At 41.9% G+C, this 22,181-nt stretch overlaps 2 protein-coding genes and 1 long non-coding RNA gene across 7 annotated transcripts in view; 1 reads left to right on the top strand and 2 right to left on the bottom strand.

Moving 5' to 3' along the window:
- LOC311628242 overlaps positions 1-22,181 on the bottom strand; it is a 1,314,020-nt gene that overhangs the window by 1,223,364 nt on the left and 68,475 nt on the right. The window lies entirely within an intron of this gene.
- The window catches only part of LOC311628228 (tigger transposable element-derived protein 1-like), a 457,475-nt gene that overhangs the window by 374,553 nt on the left and 60,741 nt on the right, over positions 1-22,181 (bottom strand). The gene's annotated exons all lie outside the window — the stretch shown is intronic.
- On the top strand, positions 1,463-20,428 carry LOC311628231 (butyrophilin subfamily 1 member A1-like). 5 transcript variants are annotated; one of them, XM_084895282.1, is made up of 9 exons: positions 1,463-1,652; positions 3,011-3,071; positions 3,497-3,562; positions 7,175-7,322; positions 8,220-8,567; positions 8,944-9,225; positions 15,679-15,802; positions 15,887-15,950; positions 17,090-17,214. In XM_084895282.1, exons 2-8 carry the CDS (start codon positions 3,018-3,020, stop codon positions 15,933-15,935), a joined length of 1,071 nt encoding a protein of 356 aa, XP_084751408.1. In that variant the 5' UTR covers positions 1,463-1,652; positions 3,011-3,017; the 3' UTR covers positions 15,936-15,950; positions 17,090-17,214. The 5 variants fall into 5 exon arrangements, 4 of the variants coding, with proteins under 4 accessions (XP_084751408.1, XP_084751407.1, XP_084751409.1 ...); XR_014795979.1 differs by lacking the exon at positions 17,090-17,214 and having other exon boundaries at positions 14,796-15,802; positions 15,887-15,912; XM_084895281.1 differs by lacking the exon at positions 15,887-15,950 and having other exon boundaries at positions 17,090-20,428.

Genomic DNA, 22,181 nt, shown 5'->3' with positions numbered 1-22,181 from the left:
GTATTAGTCACATGATACCTAAAAGACATAGAAGTTTGTTTTGCCTCATTACCACGTTTTAGGCACTTTTTCTCATCAAAAGCTTCTTTGAGGTAATATTGCACCTAATGACTGAAGAGAGAGTAGAAGTTGTCCAGTAAGAATGATAAAGGGAGAAGCAACAAGTGTTCCAGAAGTAGGGACAGTGCAGAGACCCACTTCACTTCAATCGTTCACTTCCAGTGTCAGACCTTCAGCTTGATCCAATAAAAACTATTGTAAGGTATCACTTCACACCCCATCAGAATGGCTGCTATAAATAAATCAACAAACAGCAAGTGCTGGTGAGAATGTGAATAAAAGGGAACCATCGTACACTGTTTGTGGGAATGCAGACTGCTGCAGCACTGTGAAAAACAGTATGGAGTTTCCTCAAAAAATTAAAATGGAACTGCCTTTTGACCCAATAATCCCACTTCTAAGAATATATCCTAAGAATGCAGAAACACCAATCAGAAAGGATATATGCATCCCTATGTTCATGGCAGTATTAATTACAATAGCAAGATCTGGAAACAGCCCAGGTGCCCAGTAGTAGATGAGAGGGTAGAAAAACTATGGTATATTTGCACAATGGAATACTGAGTGGCTATAAAAACAAAAGTACTCTTACCCTTTGAGACAGCATGGATGGACCTGGACATTATTATGCTAAGCGAAATAAGCCAGTCAGAGAAAGACAAAGAGCACATGATCCTTCTAATCTGAGACAAATAATGAACAAAATAAACTTACAAACAAAATAGTACCAGAGGCATGGATACATATAATAGATTGACCGATCTCAGAGGAAAGCGGGGAGGACTGAAAGAGATTAACCAAATATATATATATATGGACATAGACAAAAATGTGGTGATGGACAGGGATGCAGTGAGAGGGCTGGTTGGAGGGGAGCAAGGGGAAAAAATGAGGGACATCTGTAATATTATTAAAAAAATTTTAAAGGAAGAAATTGCATCATTAATTACTAATTTTTCTAAAGAAGAACCACTAGCCTGATAGAAATAATTGGCCCTGAAGCAGATGTAGTCTTTCACTATCTACTCTGATTACCAGCCAGGTGTGCCCTTTCAAGTTTATGATGTGGAGTGCACTAAAACCCAGGATAACAACCTACTTGGCAAGTTTGAACTCACAGACATACCACTTGAACTCTGTGATGTTCCTCCGAGTGAAGTCACTTTTATTATTATTATTATTGATTATGGTCTCACATAATTATCCTTATTCTCCTATTCTCATTCCAAACCCCTCCCTATATATGCCCCCCACAATCCCTGTTGTCCATGGCCACTGGCTAGGCCCATATGTATGCACACAAGTCCTTTTGATCGGATGCCAATGGCAGTTTCAACGTCTTTCCTGTGGATAACAAAATAAAACAAGATTACCACTAACCACAAAAACCGTTTGACCAAGGAAGACAGTGAACATATGAGCCAAGAAGTTGAAAAGCCCAAAGCTGAAGAGAAGAAACAGTGGACTAAGTTATGTTCCAAAAATTCACTTAAACTCTTTGCAATCAAAGAAGGAAGAATTTGATCAGCAGCAGAAAGAACTGGAGAAAGTCTGCAACCCTATGATTCCCAAGCTGTCCTGGACTACAGAAGGTAAGCCAGGGGGAATGCCTGGGGCTTCCCTAGCAATGGAGCTCCCTTCTGGGCCCACCATGAAGAGCTTGATTAAGCCAACCTGAACAAGCATTAAATTGTTCCATGTAAAACATTGAAGAATTCAAAGTGTAGTTTATTAAATGGAAGTTTTAAGGCTGAGCTGCTATAGTAAGTAACTGGCAATCTCAATACTTAAATGTGAAACATGTGCACAGTAAACAAAAATAGCCTTGCACTTTCTAGGCACTGCAGTGTAAGGGTAAAAGGCAATGTCTTAAACTGTATTTGAAATTCACTCACACACACACACACACACACACACACACACGCACACACCACACACACAACCACCACAGTGCAGACCACAAACTTTCACTGCATTCAGATACCATTTAATTCTACAGGATACAGGCCAAAACTATGGAGGTATGTTTCCCTGTGACTAAATAATGTTAATTATGAGAGTGGATGTTTGAGGGGACTCTTTGTACTGAGCACTAATTACCAAGTGACAGTGCTTCTACATTTTCTTTAATAAATTCATTTTGTATGTACATATGATACGGGAGGGCTCTAAAGTGTGGAACCCAAGGAAAGACCCATCTTTCCCAGATGTAGGTATTATCATTAAACCTATTTAACAGATGAAAAAACTGGGGCTTTAGTGCATCATCCAACATAAAAAGTAATAAATTAAATATTCTCCAGAGAGTTAAGGCAGAGCAGGATTCAATACACAAATTCTGAGATCACAAAATGATAAGAAGACCTAGGGCAGGGAGATAGAAAACTACTTTCTTCATTACAACAGAAAAGGAGAAATTACATATGGAAAACATTGGGCTTTGTTTGGGTAGAGTGGGGACAGGTATGTAGATCTGATGTATAGGAAATGAATGTTTCCATTCAATGGCTTCTTTTGGTCAATAAAATGAGGCAGCTAAGAAGACTAGCAATGAGACAGTAGGACTGAGAAGAATGAAAGGGTATGAAAGTGCATGTGGAGCATGTTCAATGAAACTAGTGTGGTTGACACACAACCTCTTAAAATTAATTGCTGATGTTAATCATTAACTTACAGGAAAACAATATACCTAGTTACATGCTCTTTATGTTTTTTTTTATTAAATTATTATCTGTGTACATATTTTAACATTGCCATCCCCAGAATTTTGTGTCCATTGGTTGTACTTATATGCATGTATACAAGTCCTTCGGGTGATCTATTATCTCCCCCAGATCTCCCTACCCTACCTGCTGTAATTTGACAGTCTGCTTGTTGCTTTACTGTCTCTATATCTATCTTTTGGATCATCCCTTGAATCCACGTGTTTGCGCCAATTGGGGCATCACAGCTGCTCGATGGTCTTCTCTGCTGTGGGTTTTCCAGGCCTCAGAGAAGATCCTCCTTTCCTGGTAAGATGGCACAGCCTTCCCTCTGAGCCCGTAGCTCTGGAAAAGGTCTCCGCAGCCAGAGTGCTGGCTGCTTGGTCAGGAAATCCTGTCCAGCGGACCCTTCCTTACCTTCCTTTAGAGTTCCGCTGCCCCTTAGCTGCCAATCAATATTCCCTGAGTGACTCATATGCTGCTTCTATCTGTTCTGGGACCAGGGTCAGAACAAGTCCATCTGTTCGGTCGCCATCTTGTCTCTGCTCTTTATGTTCTTAACTGTTACCAAGATACCTAACTGTATCTTGGTACCGTTACCAAGATACATATTCCCCCTAAACTAAAGGGGAAAAGAGCCCTCATAATATTGCTCTGTGAAGCTTAGAATTTGTTTGTAATCTGCATATGATACACAAACAGTCCCAGTCTAAAGTCCATTCCCATTTCATCAGGTTCCTCTTTTTTTAAGCAGACTGCATATTCTTCCTTTAATCCAGTCAAGCCAGAGCCCAAACAAGGTAAGGAGACATCCATGTAGAGGGAGGGTCAGCATAGTGTTGGAGAGGGTTGAGGGGGGCAATCATGTAAGAGAAAGGGTAGAAAGAGATGAGAAATTGGCCTCATACAGAGAGATGGAGATATACAGTATGCAGTATATTATCAAGAGTGAGGATTTTCACTTTCAGATAAGAAAGTTACAAATACAAAAGAATGGGTGGATACTAAAATGAAATCATACCTGGTGATTTCAGGGTAGCCTGAGGAAGTAGCCAGGTTGGACCAAGTAGAGTCCCTAAAGAAATTTATAAGAACATCTGACAGATTGAGCAAAGTATGATTGGAAGCTGGTAAAGCACTCTAAATTCCTGCTTTTAGAAAGTAAGACCCCCTAGAGCTGGGGTGCTGCATTGTTGTAGTGGGCATTTTAATTTTACAGTTAGTTTCTATAAAATTATTTGGGTTCAAAATTAACTACGTGAAGAGCTCGGCACTAACACCCTGGAACTCTTTGCTAAGATCCTCCTCACCTTTCTCTGTCACCTCTCTCAACCACTTATTAGATCTCTGTATCGTTTCCACAGTTTCCCCTCTATGCCATTATTAGGAAGCAGCCTCTGTCCTAGAGTATGCAGTATCCCCTAAGAAAAATAGTTGCCACGAAATTTTGTTCCTAACCTGTTATTTTCTACACTTTCAAGAGATTTGGAAATAGTCCCTCACTTAGTTGAAGGTACCATGTACCAGTACAGATACCAGTAGGACTTCATGCTTCACCCTTAAGCATGTCTTATAACAATTTTCCCATCACTTGGATGCTTCAGATGGCTTTGCAAGATGAGCAGCAAATGGGAAGAGCAACTTCTGTGTAACTTTGTTTGGTTACAGCAACTACACACTCTGCTTGATCAACTGCCTAGATTTAGTCTTCAGTCCACTGCACCGAATGCTGCTGCCCTTCAGGAAAAGGACCCCATAGAGCAATAGGAAGAGTTCAAAATGCAGGTGCTCAAGGTGCCCAAATGTGGCCCTACCTGTGGTGGATTGGAGGAACAAAGAGGCCAGACAGGGTTTCCTGGTGGAGCTTAAATCAGCAGCATCCAAACACTGTCCCCACTTATATCAGATACTTTTTGTCAATTTGCAATTGGTACCACTATGTGCAAACTAACTGCAAAGGTATTATCTTAACATCCCATGCACATTCTACAAGGTAAAACTCCTTATTTTGAAACATTGGATGAAAAACTTCAATTGGATTTTAAATCCATTATATTTGTAAGTCAAAGGAAACAGTATTTATGTTCTTTAAATGCAATTTAATAGAATGAGAATGTTTTTGCCTGTGTGGCTCAGTTGGTAGGATGTCATCCTGTGCACTGGCAGGTTGCTGGTTCAATTGGGCCACATGCCCAGGTTGTGGGCTCAGTAGGGGGCATGAAGGAGGCAGACAATCAATGTTTCTCTTGCACATGGATGCTTCTTTCTCTCTTTGCATCTCCCTAAAAATCAATAAAAATATTTTTTAAAATAAAAGAATGGACATGAGAAAGATTTTAAAATTTGTATTTATGCAAATACAAATTTAGTTACACAACTAAAATATCTCACCAACAGTGACTATGAAGAAATTGAAGACATCATTAATAATTATCATTGAATATTTATAATTATCTGTAGTTATTTCAAGTATACAATCGGAAGTTCAAAAGCTGTATTTATTCAAAATAATGAATACTTTTCAAAATGTTTTAATGTGGCTAACAAACCTTTGAAATAAGCCATACCTCTCTCAAGAGAACACATTATCTTGGTAGCTATTCTGCAATCCATTCCCCACCTGGCTTTTTTTGACCCAGTGATCCCACTTCTAGGAATATATCCCAAGAAACTAGAAATACCAATCATAAAGGATATATGCACCCCTATGTTCATAGCAGCACAATTTACAATAGCTAAGATTTGGAAACAGCCTAAATACCCATCAACAGACAAGTGGATTACAAAACTGTAGAATACTATGCTTTTGTAAAAAAAAATAAATAAATAAATAAAAAGAATGAACTCTTATTTGCAACAGCATGGATGGACCTAGAGAGCATTTTGCCAAGCAAATTAAGGCAGTTGGAGAAAGGTCAATATCACATGATCTCACTCATTTGTGCAATATAATGAACAACATAAACTGATGAACAAAAATAGATCCACAGACATAGAAGCATTGAACAGACCATCCAAACTATGAGAGAAGGCAGGGGAAGTTGGGTGGGGAAGGGAAGTAAGAGAGCAACCAAAGGACTTGTATTCACGCATATAAGCATAACCCAAGGTCACAGACAGTAGGGGGTGAGGACATGGCCGGTGAGAGGTCAATGGAGAATAAAGGAGACATATGTAATACTTTAAACAATAAAGCATTTTTTGAAAACCTTAAGCTTTTTAGAGATATTCCTTCTACATTTATATTTAACATATTTCTTTATAATATATGTTTTTGTTTTTTTGCAGAGAGAGAAAGAGAGAGAGAGAGAGAGAGAGAGAGAGAGAGAGAGAGAATATTATCCAGAGGAGAAAAACACCAATTGGCTGCCTCCTACTCACCCCTCTGGGGATTGAGCCTGCATCCCAGACATGTGTCCTGAGCAAGAACTGAGCCAGCAACCTTTCAATGAACATGATGATGCCCCACAAACTGAGTCACACTGGCTGGGTACATTTTTTTTGGGGGGGGGGGGTGGGCCACATATATTTTTTTAATAAATTCTATTTCTTTATTCTTAAAATTATATAATATAAAGAAAATCATTTTTCCCATGAAGCCCACATAGCCTAATTTTTTTTCTTCAGTTTAGTACATTTTGCACCCCCCGAAAAAAAACACCATGTTCTCTCTGTGCCAGGAGAAGTGCTGCCTAGTCCATGGAGAGGTAATATATGCTCCATCTCTATAGTGCTTCCATGTTCCTTAAGACCCTGCACAATTATATACCACATGCCTCTACCAGCTCAGGATCCATTACCCCACAGAAAAAGTGCATTATCTCCCCCTAAAAAAAAAAAACACATGACCTTGAGAATACCTTCCTCCCATTCTTTGAGCCAGCTTTCTGTAGACTATCTTGAGTAGCAAGATTTCTGAGCTCTAGGCCTTGGGCAGCAAACTTCACAGCCAGGCCCACTAAATTCCAGGATTTTGTAGTAGTTGATGCATGTTACAATCCTTTCCTCACTACTGCTACTAGAATGGGATATCATAAGCTGCCTTGGCCAGACAGGGGAGGCAGTGGGGTGGGAAATGATAGAAGCCGCCTATTTCTTTCTATTGGTCCAAGGCAGAGAGAGCCCTTAGCTCCTGGTCCCTATAGAATCAGGGTCCTGCCACTACGACATTGTGTCAGATGATGTACATTTGGGAATGAGCATATAGTAGGTGATTGAAGCCATGAGTGCCCTGTAAAATCAAAAATCCCAAACGTGTAGGGGAAAAAAAGCAAGAAACTTATTCTGCTCCTCACCTTACTCCCATAGGTGAAATGTTCCCCTTCCCTGTCCAAGAGACAGATTTCTGCCTTCATTTCTTTCTCTGCCCCTTGACCCAGAATTCTCTTTTCTTCTCTTTCTCCTCATTACAGTGTTTGCCTCCTTTTCCAATGAGTCACCAGCACAATGCCTGGGGATCACCCTTCCTCCATGACCTGAGGTGGCAGAGAGTCTCTCCAATTTATGATGGCAACCTCATCTCACTCTACCTCTGCCTCCAGATGTTCATAATGGGTGTAGGTAGGAATCTTTATATGAGTCTCTGATTGTCTATTATGTAAGGGGAAGAAAAAGAAAAAGAGAGGGAAGATAGAACCAGAAGTTTGACAAAAATACAAATGCTATGAGATCCTGGAAAAGTAAAAAAGATAACTTTATTCCACTTAACTAAGTACCAGGAAGTGTACTAGGCATTTTACTTGTATCTCCTGGTCCAAGCCTGTGTGTGTGTGTGTGTGTGTGTGTGTGTGTGTGTGTGTGTACACCTAAGTATAAATGGACATTTGGTGGGATAAAGATTGAGAGAAAATGAAAGTGCCCATATGGTAAGTATAAGCTCTTAGAGCCTCAAGATCAATGTAGACTAACACTGGCAAAAATTAGTTTGTATGCCCCAGTTTTCTCATCGCACGCTCACGGCAAACATTATTAATGAATCTCAAATATCTTTTCCACTGAGCTGCTTCAGATTCTTTCTCAATACAGTTATCCAACTCTCCATCCAGAGGTCAGCACCTGACCCAAAGGGATTAACATTTCTATTACCCATCTCCTGTGATTGCATTCCTTGGGTCCCTCCCCACAGGGTGAGTCAAATGAGGAGCCTAGGGCCCAAATTTTAAAGATCCACTTGCTCTCAGGATTTTGTGTACTGTGCACTTGTACCCCCAAGTGAGTGCATCCTCAAATTTTTTGCCCTTGCCTAATTTTAGCTAGCCTAGACCTCCTATGGCTAACATCTTCTGCATCCTCCTAGCTATCTGAATATTCAGGTCGGAAAAGAGATCCCCATGACCCAGCAACTATCCACTTTCAGACCTTGTCCCAAGTGTTAGTTATAATGGAAATAGCCAAATGTATATGCAGTCAATCCCACTTCATCTGCCCACTCTGACTCCATCTCTATTCTATTTTTAGGAGTATTCCAAGTCCAGGGGCCTCATGAACCCTTGGTGGCCATGCTGAGTGGTGAAGCTGAGCTGCCCTGCTTTCTCTTACCTCCTCAAAATGTTGAAAATATGGAAATAAGATGGACCAGATCCCTGCCCTCCCAAGTGGTGCACCTGTATGAGGATGGGAGGGACAAGCCTGAGGAAGCCATGGAGAAGTATTTAGGGAGGGCAGAGCTTGTGAAAAATGTCATGCATAAGGGGATAGTGGTTCTGAGGATCCTCAATGTCCAACCCTCTGACAATGGGCAGTATTGCTGTGCCTTCAAAAATGGTTCCTTCTACAGTGATGCAGTGATTGAGCTGAAAGTGGCAGGTAATGGCCCACATTTATTGCCCTGACACCCCACAGGGGTGAGTTTATTCTGGGGTGGGCTACTCCCTCTGATCCAATTTTCCTGGGGAATATAAAGAAGTCTTAGGAGAAATGTATATGGCTACTACTTCTATTCACCCCATTACCTCATATATCCTGCTTGGGTCTAAGGAAAGGATAGTAAAGAGACTCACAGTGGGAGTCAAGCAATAGGCAGGAGCCATTTCTGTTGGTTCCATCCTTTGTTGCCAAGACTTCCTCAGAGCATCCGTTTCCTGTTCTGAGATCCAGTCAGCAGCAAAAACTCTTGAGGAGCAGGGGAAGGATGTATGTGTAATAAGCTTAGGACCTGACTTTTCTCTCTTCCTGTTCCCAGCTCTCGGCTCACATCCTCAGTTCCACATGGAAGTCACTGAATCACGACAAGTCCGATTAGAGTGCAAGTCAGAGGGCTGGTTCCCTCAGCCAAAGGTCCAGTGGATGGACTCTGAGGGAAGAGAAATTCCAGCTGAGTCTGAGACTCACACACAGGACAAAAGTGGCTTGTTCCATGTAAAAATATCACTGCTCCTCGGAGAAACTTCTCAGAAGAATCTGACATGTTCTGTCTGGAACCCTGTTCTGAATCAGAAAAAGGAAGAACAATTGTCCATAGCAGGTCAGTTTTCTCTCTCCCCTCACTGTGCCCACAAAATGGGCTTGATGCTCACACTCCATAGTGGTGGCAGTTATAAGCACATGAGCTTGGTTCTGTTCTCTTCATCACATCCACACCAGTCTCACTGACAAGACCCAACTCCCCTCCCCCCCCCCTGTTTTTTCTACCTTCTTTCATCCTTTCCTGACAATTTTCCAGTCTTTACCTACTTAACCTCTCCATGGAATAGGACCTTCATACCTTAATCTTTTCAGGCTGGTATAACAAATTACCACAGGCTGGATAGCTTATAAACAACAAAAATTTATTTCTCATAGTTCTGGAGTCTGAGAGTTCAATATCAGGGTGTCAGCATAGTCAAGTTCTGGTAAAAACCCTCTTCCAGGCTGTGACAGTCAACCTCTCCATGTGACTTCACACGGTAGAAGGGATAGGGAACGTGAGGGGGTTGCAGGGTGGTCTCTTTTATAAGGACACTAATCCCATTAATGAGCTCACGACCTCACATTGGGCATTGGGATTCAACATATGAATTTTGAGGGGACATAGACATGCAAACCATAGCACTCTTCACCAAAAAGACAGTTTCAGACTTTCTCATTACTAGCCCTCCAATAGGTTAATTTCTCATGCTTCTCATTTTATACGTTTCTCCTCAGCCATTTTTTCTTAAAACTTTACCTATGAATATGATACATTTATTGATTTTTAGAGAGACAGAGTGAGAAACATCAATGTGAATGAGAAACATCAATTGGTTGCCTCCCATACATATATCCAGCCCTAAGATTGAACCTGCAACTTAGGTATGTGACCTGACTGGGAACCAAACCCACAACCCTTTGATCTACTGTATGAAGCTATAACCAACTATGCCACCTGGCCCGAGCTCCCTAAACCTTGCTGTATTCTCCTCTATTTAGATGGCCTATTGAAAAAATACTATGAGCCTAGATGCAGATCAACTTCCTGCTGACATGCAGTTATGGATTGTGATATATCTTGAGATATATACACTAGGTCCTCGGGTTATGTCAGTGATACATTCCTATGGTACAACGTAATGCGATTTTCACCATAAGTTGGAACCTACCTACATAAGCACCTACCTCACACACATAGAGCACAAACACAGGAGTAATGAAGTGAAACAGTAAAAAAAAAAAAAAAAAAATTTAAGTAAGATAACAATTCCTGAACTTACTTGTGGTAAATAAATAATAAAAAACATAAAACACATATGTTCATACGTCAAAATGATGGAAATTTTTTTAAATAAATAAATGGGAGATGGTGAGGTACCCACGAAATGATGTATATCAAGTCTGACATAACCTGAGGACATATATATATGTTCTACAGGCCCCATGCACAAAATTGGTGCACGAGGCAGGGCGGGTGAGGGTTGTACTTCAACCTGGCCTGCACCCTCTTCAACCTGGACGGCTCAGTGGATGTCTGACTGCTGGTTTAGGCCCGATCCTACAGGGCAGTCAGACATTCCTCTAACAATCCGAACCACTGGCTCCTAACTAATCGCCTGCCTGCCAGCCTGATCGCTCACAACTACCCTCCCCTGCCAGCGCAATTGCCCCCAACTGCCCTCTCCTGCCAGCCTGATCACCCACAACTACCCTCCCCTGCTACAACCCACCTCCTCCACTGGGACCTGCCTCCTCCATGCTATGCAGAGCCACAGGACCCCCAGGCCTCACTGTGTGGAGCAGCCACCAGGCCCTGCTCCACTGTGCGAGTGGCCATCTTGTGGTGGCCCTCTTGTGGTGGCCATCTTGAGATGACATTGTTGAGGATGTTATGTGAGGGCATGATGCTAGCTAGGCTTTTATTATATAGGATATATTTCAGTTCTTTTTTTTTATTTAATCTCTGCTAGGTGCTGTTGTCTTGCCACATTTTTCTTAAATTTATGTATTTCTGCTTTGTGATACTCCTTCAAGGGGTTATTATTCATAATAGGTTTTAAATTTATGGCTATAATATTTATCTATTCTATGGCTGAATTTTCTAGTAAATCATAATTATCTTTTTCTATGTGTACTAGTAATCTTTCTACTGTTGCTCTGCCAGTATTATTGTTTTACCCAATATTGCATGCATTGTATTTTCCTGGACCACCTATTTCCACAACTTTCTTAAGTCAGGAAGGCCAGTATAGTCTCGCTGATTCTCTCATTCAACTGCTGCCACAGAGACAGGCTTCTTCTTACCAACATTGCTCATGTGTGTGAATATTTGCATATCTCATGCCCTTAGCAAAAATGGGTCTAGGATGTACACCTCAGTTCCTAAACCATTTGTTACAAACATGTAAATTTTGTTCTTTAATGTACTCCCCGCATGCTCAGTAAGGATATTTTTCCTACTGCTTCCTGATATTTTCTATTGCATACTCTTCTCACCATTCTTACACCTTTCTTCACTTTCTCCCACATGGCTTCTATGGATCACAGCTGTTCTCAGCAGTCTTTACACCTATTTTATATTCTGGTGTTTGCATTTTTAAAATTTGCTTCTCTTTGGCTCATATTTTATTTTTTTAAAAAATAGAAGAGGAACACATGACCATATGCAGCCATGTTCACATTGGAAATCTAAAAGTTTGAGTATAAATCAGATGTGGAACTATTCCAGGTGATGACAAGTGCAGAAATGGCCATGAGAGCAAGTGGAGAGAGGTGGAGTCAAAGTAAAGATCTATGTAATTTTCTCTTGTTGGCTTGCAAACTTCATCCCAGTTAATTGTTCTTTCTCTCACTGAGTCCTGGTCACTTTGGCTTTGACCAGGTCATCAAAGGCACCAAGCTTTGTCTTACATCGGGTCACCACCCTTGCTGCTTCCTCTGACTGGAACATTCTATTTTGGCTTTCTTCTTAGCAGAACTTATTTCCAAAATGAGAGGGTGACATGGTGGGGTCACAACAAAATTCTGCTATGTCCCTAGTTCTATATCCCTCTTTTCCATCCATACTCACTCTTCATTGCTTTGCCCTTTCTTTCCTGAACTGTGCCTTACACTCTCATATATACACACTGAATTATTTATTTCTATTACAGAGAAAAACTCAATTTTATTGAACTCCTACCTCCACATTTGTATGTTGAGATCCATCAAAGCCTCATCTGAACTAAGGGCCATTCATCTAGTAACCACAGTCTCTGGAAAGAGGTTAAAATAAAAGGGTGATGAAAATAATGTGTACCTGCCATTACAATATCCTCATATATCCCCAGAGAAAGTCAGAAGAAACTGACATGTAGAAAGGGAACTAGAACTTGTCTATGGCCATTTGTCAATCTGAACCAAGCTCAAGTTCCTAGTCTCCTAGCCCAGAACTATTTTCAGAGAAAGAGAGATGAACTGGGATAAAGTTTCAGAGCTAGGGAGAGGGCAAATTATGTAGGATTTCACTTTAACTCCACTTTTCTCCACTTAACTCAAACTTTTACATTTCCTATATGAATATGACTGCATAAGTCAGTGTGTTCCCTAGATCAATGAATCCCATTTCTATGTGGTAGCTTTTGAACTATTCTTTTTATTCTTCATCTGGATACCTCCTACTTGCTCTCTAGTTTTGGATAAAGTATTACTTTTTTTAGAGAGTCTTTCTTTTACTGTCTCTCCCCTCCCCCCCCCCCAGTTGAATTAGGTTTCAAGATTATTCTCTTTTACAATATTGGTAATAAAACAGATGCAATTATGCATATATTTCCTTGTGCATTTGTATTTATTATCAGTGGTTTTCAGTATGCAGGAAGGTTCCTCAAGATGGGAAGCATGGTTCTTTTTTATCATTCTACTAGTAGCCCTGCCCACAAATACATGTGCCAGTAGCTCGCTGCTGCCCTCCAGTAGCTCTCTGCTGCTGTTCCACCCCTCTGTAGCTCTCCACCACCTGCTTGTAGCTCACTGCCCCACCCTCCTGCTGATCCATGATCTGGTCATTACACAGTCGGTCATTACACATCAAGGCATAACGACCATTTGCTTATTACATCTTTATTATATAGGATACCCACTGCTCAATATAGTACAGGGAACAAGTACAAGGAGCTTCCCAGGCTCCACAATGGCAGGGTGCTAGCACTACTCTATGCAGGAAATTCAGTCCCAGGCTTCCACTGCTGCACCCACTCCGAAGTCTCCACAGCCAGTGCCCTCGAGACCTCCTCTCTCAGTCCCAGACCCTCCCATCTCACCCACCAATGTTCTTCTTATCAGGCCACCAGTTCAATAGGTCCAGGTCAGGGGAGGCTACATGTACCTCCAGGTCTTCAGTGCAGTTTCTGCCCACAAGCTCTGGTGGTGGAGCCAAGCATCTGGGCTCTAGGGCTGTGGTCGCAGCCCAGTAGAGGTGGCAGTGGATGAGTATGCGGCCGAGGCAAGAATCCTGCAGGTCACTGATGGTCACACTGCGGTGGTACAGTGTCCAGGCTGGGTCCCGTCGGGTGTACGGGTTCAGGCTGGGTGCCTGCCAGGTGCACAGAGGCGTGGACTCTGTCTGTTGCAGGCATGTGGGTCTGCATTATGACCTCTGGGGGCTCATGCAGACTGGGGCGAGGTGCACATGGGTTCCGGCCCAAGCCTTGGTGAGTCCAGATGGTGGTGAGGCTTGGCGCCTAGCCGCTACCCCTCCCTGCAGCCTCCTCCCAAGGAGGACTTTATAAACCCTCTCCAAGCTGGTGCTGTGCCCAGGGAGTGGCTGTCGTGGTAGCAGAGGCGTCTTGTTCCAGTAGCTCAGTCCCGCAGCTGTCAGTTAGAGGCAGGTGGGTCCCCGGCTGTTCCCTTAGGAATACAGCTAGAAGTTGTGTGGCAGATACTCACACCTCTCTCTGTTGCTGCTGTTTACTTAAGTGAGTGGACTAAGGGCTGTGTCCTTGGGTCACACATGCATGTGGGATCCAGGGCGGGGTTGCCTATGGGTCGCAGTGAGACTGGGAGCCTGGTCCCTGATGCTCCCTGCAGTCTCCTTGGAGAAAATTCTATATGACTAAGTTTTAAGTTGTGATACAGGCTACTCATCCTCATTTGTCCTCTAATTTGAATCATCTCCCACTATTTCTTGTTCACCACAGTCTTACTCACACCTTTCACTGTATGTGGCACCTAAGTTGAATTCAATACATATTCTTTGATGCTCTGTGTCTGTTCAATACATATTCTTTGACTGACTTAAACTCAGTTTATATAATACAATGAATGGAACAAGCACAGGATACCATGAAAATTCAAAGAACAAATAGATTATGGAAAGTAGAGGAGAAGAAGGCAAAGTGAAATTTTTAAAACGTCAAAATCATAATTTTCATAGAAATCAGTGCCATAATTTTAACTAGCTTGAACGTGAGAGAAAGAATGCATAACAAGGCTGGTTCAAAAATCAGTGGGGGAAAAAAAGCAATCCTAAAATAATACTGCTAAGTTAATATTCTATAGGTCAATAAAACCATAACAAAGCTTTATTCCCCTAAGTCAGATGGTCCTTAGATAACTTTACTAGGTGTTTTTGCATGATATTAAAGAGACATAAATTTGTTTTTGCCTTAGTTCTGTGTTTTAGGCACTTTTTCTCGACATCAGCTTCTCTGAGATAATATTGTACCTGCTGACTGAAGAGTAAGTAGAAGTTGTCCAGTAAGGCCCAGCCGGTGTGCCTCAGTATTTGAGCATGGACCTATGAGCCAAGAGGTCAAGATTTCACCAGGTTGTGGGCTCCATCCTCAATGGGGGCATACAGGAGACTACGAATCAATGACTCTCATCACTAATGTTTCTATCTCTCCCTCTCCCTTCCTCTCTGAAATCAATAAAAATATTTTTAAAAGAAATTGTCCAATAAGAATGGTAAAGGGAAAGACAGCAAGTGTTCCAGGAATAGGGACAGTGCAGAAACCCACTTCACTTCAATCGCCCACTGCCAGTGTCAGACCGTGGGCTTGATCCATGTTTCAGTTCTAAAACATTAAACCCCAATATCTCACTGTTTTAGCACAACTTCAAATTCTTCCAACTTATACTTTATCTCTGTTTACACGAGATTGTCAGCTACCTAGAGACCTCCAGTCCCTTGATTATTTCATGCTGTCCCAGGCTTCCAGCTTCAACCTTGAATAAAGTCCATAAGTCACCTCCCTGACCTACTCTTTGCTCAACACCCAATTGTGTTGCATACTGTTACATGGCTACTCTATCATGGAAGAAATGAATTTATCTGCTTACATTTATTTCCTGAGCAAGTAAGCTGGGTAAGAAATATTTGAATGGAGGCTTGCACTTACTAATTAGCAATATTTTGAAAGGGAAATAGAGATAGATGAGGATCCACAATGTATTCCTCTTAAAGATAAATGTTTGGGAATTCACTGAGCAGGAAGTGAATGTGGGAACAATTCTCTCCAGGGAAACTGACAGTGCGACATCTATATTTCAGTTGCTAAGCCCAACAGTACGACAACCATCATAATGAGTATAGCTTTGGCACTTCTGACACTGCTGACTTTCATCACCACTGGGCATTATTTAATCAACAGTCTCAAAAACCGGCACAAAACCAGGTAAAGGTATTCTCCCCCCGCCCCACTCCCCCAGTATACAATCATCCCTTCTCACAGGTATCCATTCTTCACCTTTCTGCTTAGGAACAAGATCAAAGTCAGTGAAGAAGAAGTCACATCAATGAGACTCTAATACCTCAACCATAAAGTATGGAAAATAAACTTTATTTATAGAACTCCTGTGTGGTTAAAAAGTTATACTTTAGCCGAAATGGGTTTGGCTCAGTGGATAGAGTATCAGCCTGGGGACTGAAAGGTCCCAGGCTCACTTCCGGTCAAGGGGCGTGTACCTTGGTTGCAGGCACAGCCCCAGTAGGGGATGTGCAGGAGGCAGCTGATTGATGTTTCTCTCTCATGGATGTTTCAGACTTTCCCTCTCTCTTCCTCTCTGTAAAAAATCAATGAAATATATTTTTTAAAAATACATAAATAGATAGATGATAGATAGATAGATATACTTTATTTATACGTAAAACATCCTTGCCTTATACCAACACAAAGTCATTAAATGAAAGGCAATTATTATCATCATCATCATCATCATTATTAATGTTGTGAGAGGAAAAGGAGGAAGATAAAAAACAGTGGAAAATTGATGGAAAGCCCAAATATTCATGATATACCAAATATGCATAAGGCGTATGAAGCACTCATTTATGAAGTCTTAAATTGACCACCAATAAGTAATACTCATTTTAGTATTATATGTCTCTTCCCCAGGAAATAAAATTACCTCTGGCCAGTGTGGCTCAGTTTGCAGAGTATGGCCTCATACACCAAGATGTCACTATTTTGATTTTAGGTCTGGGCATATGCCCAAGGTGGAAGCTCAATCTCCAGTAAAAAAAAAAAAAAATCAATAAAATATATTTTAAAATAATAATAATAAAATAAAAATGTTGCCCCTGTTCCTACATGATACTAAGAGTAAATGCTCAATTAAATTGTGCATCCTGGGTGTTTCACTTGGCTATACTACCCTGTTTCCCCGAAAATAAGACAGTGTCTTATATTAATTTTTTCTCCCAAAGTTGCGCTAGGTTTTATTTTCAGGGGATGTCTTAACTTTCCATGCGCTAGGTCTTATTTTCGGAGGATGTCTTATTTTCGGGGAAACATGGTAGTCCCAGCTCTGCCTTGCATATTCTTGTTAAGTATGCCAAGAATGCAATGCCCAGAAGTCTCTTTACTTGGATTAATTCTCAAGGTTGAGTTTGTAGTAAACAACCCTGAGAAATTAATTTCTTTTCTGAACTAAGAACAAACTTATTTCCTCTTGATAAAAAGGAGGAAATTCCTGGATGCCTTCTCAGCCACCTACACCACCACTGCCATCGCCGAAGCCTCTGCCAACGAGCTTGCTGCCACCGAAACGTCAGGGGATACGGGCCGCCACCATAGAAGCCACAACCACTGACAAGGCTACAATCACAAAAGCTGCCATAGCCACAGCCACCACCACCACCGCAGCTGCCAATGGCATCGATACCTAGGGCAGTGGTGGGCAAACTCATTAGTCACCAGAGCCAAATATCAACAGTACAACAATTGAAATTTCTCTTGAGAGCAGAAAACTGACTTCTGCCGATGGACCACAATGTTTCTAAGTTTCTCTCTCTCTCCCTCTCTCTCTCTCTCTCTCTCTCTCTCTCTCTCTCTCTCTCTCTCTTTCTTTCTTTCTATTTATTTTTAATAAGTTTTTATTGTTCATATTATTATAAATGTTCCTTTTTTCCCCCCCACCATTGCTCTCCTCCACCAGGTTCCCACCCCACCCTCTGCCCTTTCCCCCCTCCCCATTGTCCTCATCCATAGGTGCACAGTTTATGTTCAGTCTCTTCCCACGCCCCCCTCTCCCCTTTTCCCCAAGAATCATCAGTTCACTCCCCTTCCATACCTCTGATTCTATTATATTCAACAGTTACTATTGTTCATCAGATTTTTTTTTAATTTCCTTGGTTTTTAGATTCACTTGTTGATAGTTACGTATTTGTTGTTCATAATTTTTTTTTAAATATATTTTATTGATTTTTTACAGAGAGGAAGAAAGAGAGATAGAGAGCTAGAAACGTCGATGGGAGAGAAACATCGACCAGCTGCCTCTTGCACACCCCCTACTGGGGATGTGCTCGCAACCAACGTACATGCCCTTGACCGGAATCGAACCTGGGACCTTTCAGTCCGCAGACCAACGCTCTACCGCTGAGCCAAACCGGTTTCGGCTGTTGTTCATAATTTTTATCTTTGTTTACTTTCTCTTCTGAAAGAACCCCCTTCAGCAATTCATATAATTCTGGTTTGGTGGTGATGAACTCCTTTAGCTTTTTTTTATTAGTGAAGCTCTTTATCTGACCTTTGATTCTGAGTGATAGCTTTGCTGGATAGATTATCTTTGGCTGTAGGTTCTTACTATTCATCACCTTGAATATTTCTTACCATTCCCTTCTGGCCTGCATGGTTTCTGTTGAGAAGTCAGCTGACAATCGTATAGGTGCTCCTTTATATGTAACTACCTTCTTTGCTCTTGCTTCTTTTAATATTCTCTCTTTGTCTTTTGCTCTTGGAATTTTAATTATGAGGTGTCTTGGTGTGGTCCTCTTTGGATTCCTTTTGTTTGGAGTTCTGTGCGCTTCCTGGACTTGTAAGTCTAATTCTTTCACCAGGTGGGGGAAGTTTTCTGTCACTATTTCTTTCAGTATGTTTTCAATATCTTGCTCTCTCTCATCTTCTGGGACCCCCATAATTCTGATGTTAGTTCGCTTGAAGTTGTCCCAGAGGTTTCTTACATTATTTTCAATTTTCTGGATTCTCTTGCCTTCTAGCTTCTGTGGAGGAGTGTCTTCTGGCTCTTTATGTTCCAAATCTTTGACTTGTTTCTTGCGATCTTCCCTTCCGTTTTTAGGACTCTGTAAAATATGTTTTATTTCAGACAATGTATTCTTTATTTCTTGTTGATCCCTTATCATTTCTTGATGACTCCTTATTAATTCTAGTTGATCTCTTTTCATATCCTCATAGGTCTTATCCATCTTTTCTAGGAAATTCTTGAAAAACCTTATAAGCGTAGATTTGAACTCTATATCCAGACGCTTTTTGTCCTCCATTTCTTTCGTTTGTGATCTATTTTGTTGTCGCATTTTGCAGTTACAGATGGGACGGGGTTTCAGGGTGGAGCCTACAGCCTTGGCTTCGGTCAGCCCCGCCCTATGCGGGTCCTTCAGTGCTCGCTGCCAGCGCCTCTGAGAGAAAGGTGCCCTCGATTTTCACCTGCTGCCAAACAGTCTATGCTCTCCCCCAATGAGCCCGGTATTGGGGTTCAGTTCAGTTGGAAGTGGAGTTGGAGGTGGCGTTCAGAGCAGTCTGGAGCCCCAGTCTCCTTCCTGTCAGGGCAATCCCGCGGCACAGCCGACCGTCCTTTCTCTGCGCGCAGTGTGCGCGCCTCCGGGACCTCCTTTCACCGCTTCCCCGGGTCCCGCCTTACAGCCCGGCTCCCTATGGATGAGCCTGGGTCCCCGGGGTCTGGGGAACTGGGGTTCAGAGCAGTCGGGGGCCCAGCACAGTCGGAGTTTTATCTCCTTTCCGCTAGGGAACACCCGCCAGGCACTCCGCCTCCCTCCTCTCCGGCTCCGTCCTCTCCGTCTCCGTACCTTGGGCTTTTCCAGCTCCTCTGTGCCTCCTTCTGGTTTTCTCCTTGCTTCTCGCTGTAGAATTTCCAGTCAGTCAACCTTCCTGTAGTTCTGGGCAATGTCCGTTTTATATTTTAGTTGTATTTTATTGAAATTGTTGTGTGCGGCTGCGGCTAGGTGTTCACCTGGGCGCAGCCATCTTGGATCCCCCTCTTTCTTTCTTTCTTTTACTTATTTTTTTTAAAAAAATAAATCATTATTGTTCAGATTATTACAGGTGTTCCTCTTCCCCCCCCCCCAAAGATCCCCTTCACCTGATTCCCCACCCCACCCCATGCCCTGACCCCTGTCACTGTCTTTATCCATAGGTGTAAGATTTTTGTCCAATCTCTTCCCACACCCCCTCTCACCCCTTTCCCCTGAGAATTGTCAGTCCACTCCCATTCTATGTTCCTGATTCTATTATATTCATCAGTCCATTCTGTTCATCAGATTTTTTATTCACTTGATTTTTAGATTTACATGTTGGTAGGTATGTATTTGTTGTCATTTTGTTGTTCATAATTTTTTTCTTTATCTTTTTCTTTTTCTTCCTCTTATTAAAAAATAGCATTCAGCATTTCATATAATCCTGGTTTGGTGGTGATGAACTCCTTTAGCTTTTTCTTGTCTGTGAAGCTCTTTTTCTGACTTTCAATTCGGAATGATAGCTTTGCTGGGTAGAGTAATCTTGGTTGTAGGTTCTTGCTATTCATCACCGTGAGTATTTCTTGCCACTATCTTCTGGCCTGCATAGTTTCTGTAGAGAAATCAGCTGACAGTCCTATGGGTGCTTCCTTGAAGGTAACTAACTGTTTTTCTCTTGCTGCTTTCAAGATTCTCTCTTTGTCTTTTGCCCTTGGGATTTTAATTATAATGAAGATCTGGGGGAGATAATAGATCAACCGAAGGACTTGTATACATGCATATAAGTACAACCAATGGACATAAAACTCTGTGGAGGGAGGGTATGTATAGGAGGAAGGGAGGGGGGCAACAAATATCAATAAAATATATTTTAAAAAATAATTATTATTATAATGTGTCTTGATGTGGTCCACATTGGATTCCTCTTGTTTGGGGATCTCCATGTTTCCTGGACTTGTAAGTCTATTTCTTTCACCAGGTAGGGAAAGTTTTCTGTCATTATTTTTTCTAACAGGTTTTCAATATTTTGCTCTCTCTCTTCTTCTGACACCACAATAATTCGGATTTTGGTACACTTAAAGTTGTCCCAGAGGCTCCTATCTTCATATATTTTAATTCTTTTTTTCTTTTTCTTTTTCTGGTTGGGTGTTTTTTTGTTTCCTCATATTTCATATCTTTGGTTGGATTCTTAGGGTCCTTTGATCTTCAGTTGAATTCTGTATATTCTTTGTTTCAGATAGTGTATGCTTAATTTCTGATTGTCCTTTCCCATTTTTTTGGCATTCTCATTAACGTCCTTGAAGGTCTCACTAAATTTCTCTGTGGTTTTTAGAAGATTCTTGAATAACCTTATAAATGTGGTTTGGAACTCTATGTCCAATAATTTTCTTTCCTCCATTTCTTTCATCCGTGACATGTTTCTTTGTCTCTGCATTTTGCTGCTTCCCTGTGTTGATGGAGTAGTCTTCTGTGGTAGGTGATCAGTGGTTCAGCCTCCCCTTTCACCTGAGGTAGACACTATTGGTGCACCCCTTTGTGGGCTGAGTGCAAAATCTTGGTGTAGTTAAGCTTTGATTGCTGTTGGTACACTGAGAGGAATTGACCTCTAGGCCAATTGGTTGTGAGGACCTGCTGTGTCTATAATGGAAGAACTGATGTGCTGGAGACATGCTTATGGGGAAGAACTTGCTTCAGTGGGGCTTTGGTGCTCACTAAGTCTGCCTCTTGAATGTGTCACTTATGGATGTGAGTAGTTGAAATCTGGTGCTGTCTCACACTGACCACTAGATACACTAGCTTCTGGATCTCCAATAGGGTTCAGGTCAGCTACTGTCTGAGGCCATTCAGCAGGAGCTACAGTGAGAACTACAGTTTTCTCCTCTTTGCTTGGGGTTTGGAGGCTTTGGAGCTGTCTGACCAGAGCCGCAGTTTGTTAGGTTAAGCTGCAAAAGCCGCTGTGTGGAGCTTGTGTGGGTTTGTAGATTGTGCAAGGTGGGATCTCAGGAAGTAACTGAAGGGGGTGGCAAACAGCAATGGCTGCCAGTCAACTGTCTCTGTGTCTCTGCGTTTCCAAGTCCCCGTGTCCTATGCCCCAGCATAGTAAACAATGATTGCTGTACACACCTCTGCAAGAAAGCCTCCCTCACTTTCTGACCCAATGGCAGACAGTCCAGCTTCTCTCCATAGGAGTTTGGGTCCCCAGCGTCTCCCCAGAAACTGGAGTTCAGAGTAATCTGGAGCTTGTCTCCCTTCGGATTGAAAAAAGCAGCTCACACAGTCGCCTGCCACCAGCCCGATTGGCACATCTCCAGACCTCAGCCTTTCAGCACTTGTGCACATCTCAATGCTCTTTTCTCTTTCCTTCTAGTTGTAGAACTTCCACTCAACCAGCTTTCCCATACTTCTGAGTAATAGACGTTTTGTCTTTTAGTTGTAGTTTTGAAATTATTGTGCAAAGAACTAGTTTAGGGTTTACCTATTCCACCATCTTGGTTTCCTCCAGGCCACTAAGTTTCCATTACACTGTATGTGAGCGCCCACACATGGTATTTTGTGGAACAGCAACA

This window comes from Pipistrellus hanaki (assembly GCF_964339955.1).
Source record: "Pipistrellus hanaki genome assembly, chromosome: 9".
NCBI classification, from domain to species: domain Eukaryota; kingdom Metazoa; phylum Chordata; class Mammalia; order Chiroptera; family Vespertilionidae; genus Pipistrellus; species Pipistrellus hanaki.
Note: the sequence above shows the minus strand (reverse complement) of the source record. Positions and strands in the feature narration are given on the sequence as shown.

Bases quoted from the DNA above. Each gene is read 5' to 3' on its own strand.
- LOC311628231 (XM_084895281.1), top strand. From the start codon at position 3,018: ATGGTCTTCTCTGCTGTGGGTTTTCCAGGCCTCAGAGAAGATCCTCCT. The intron at 8,568-8,943 runs GTAATGGCCCAC...TCCTGTTCCCAG, and splicing joins GATTGAGCTGAAAGTGGCAG to CTCTCGGCTCACATCCTCAG. The intron at 15,803-17,089 runs GTAAAGGTATTC...CTTGATAAAAAG, and splicing joins AAAAACCGGCACAAAACCAG to GAGGAAATTCCTGGATGCCT.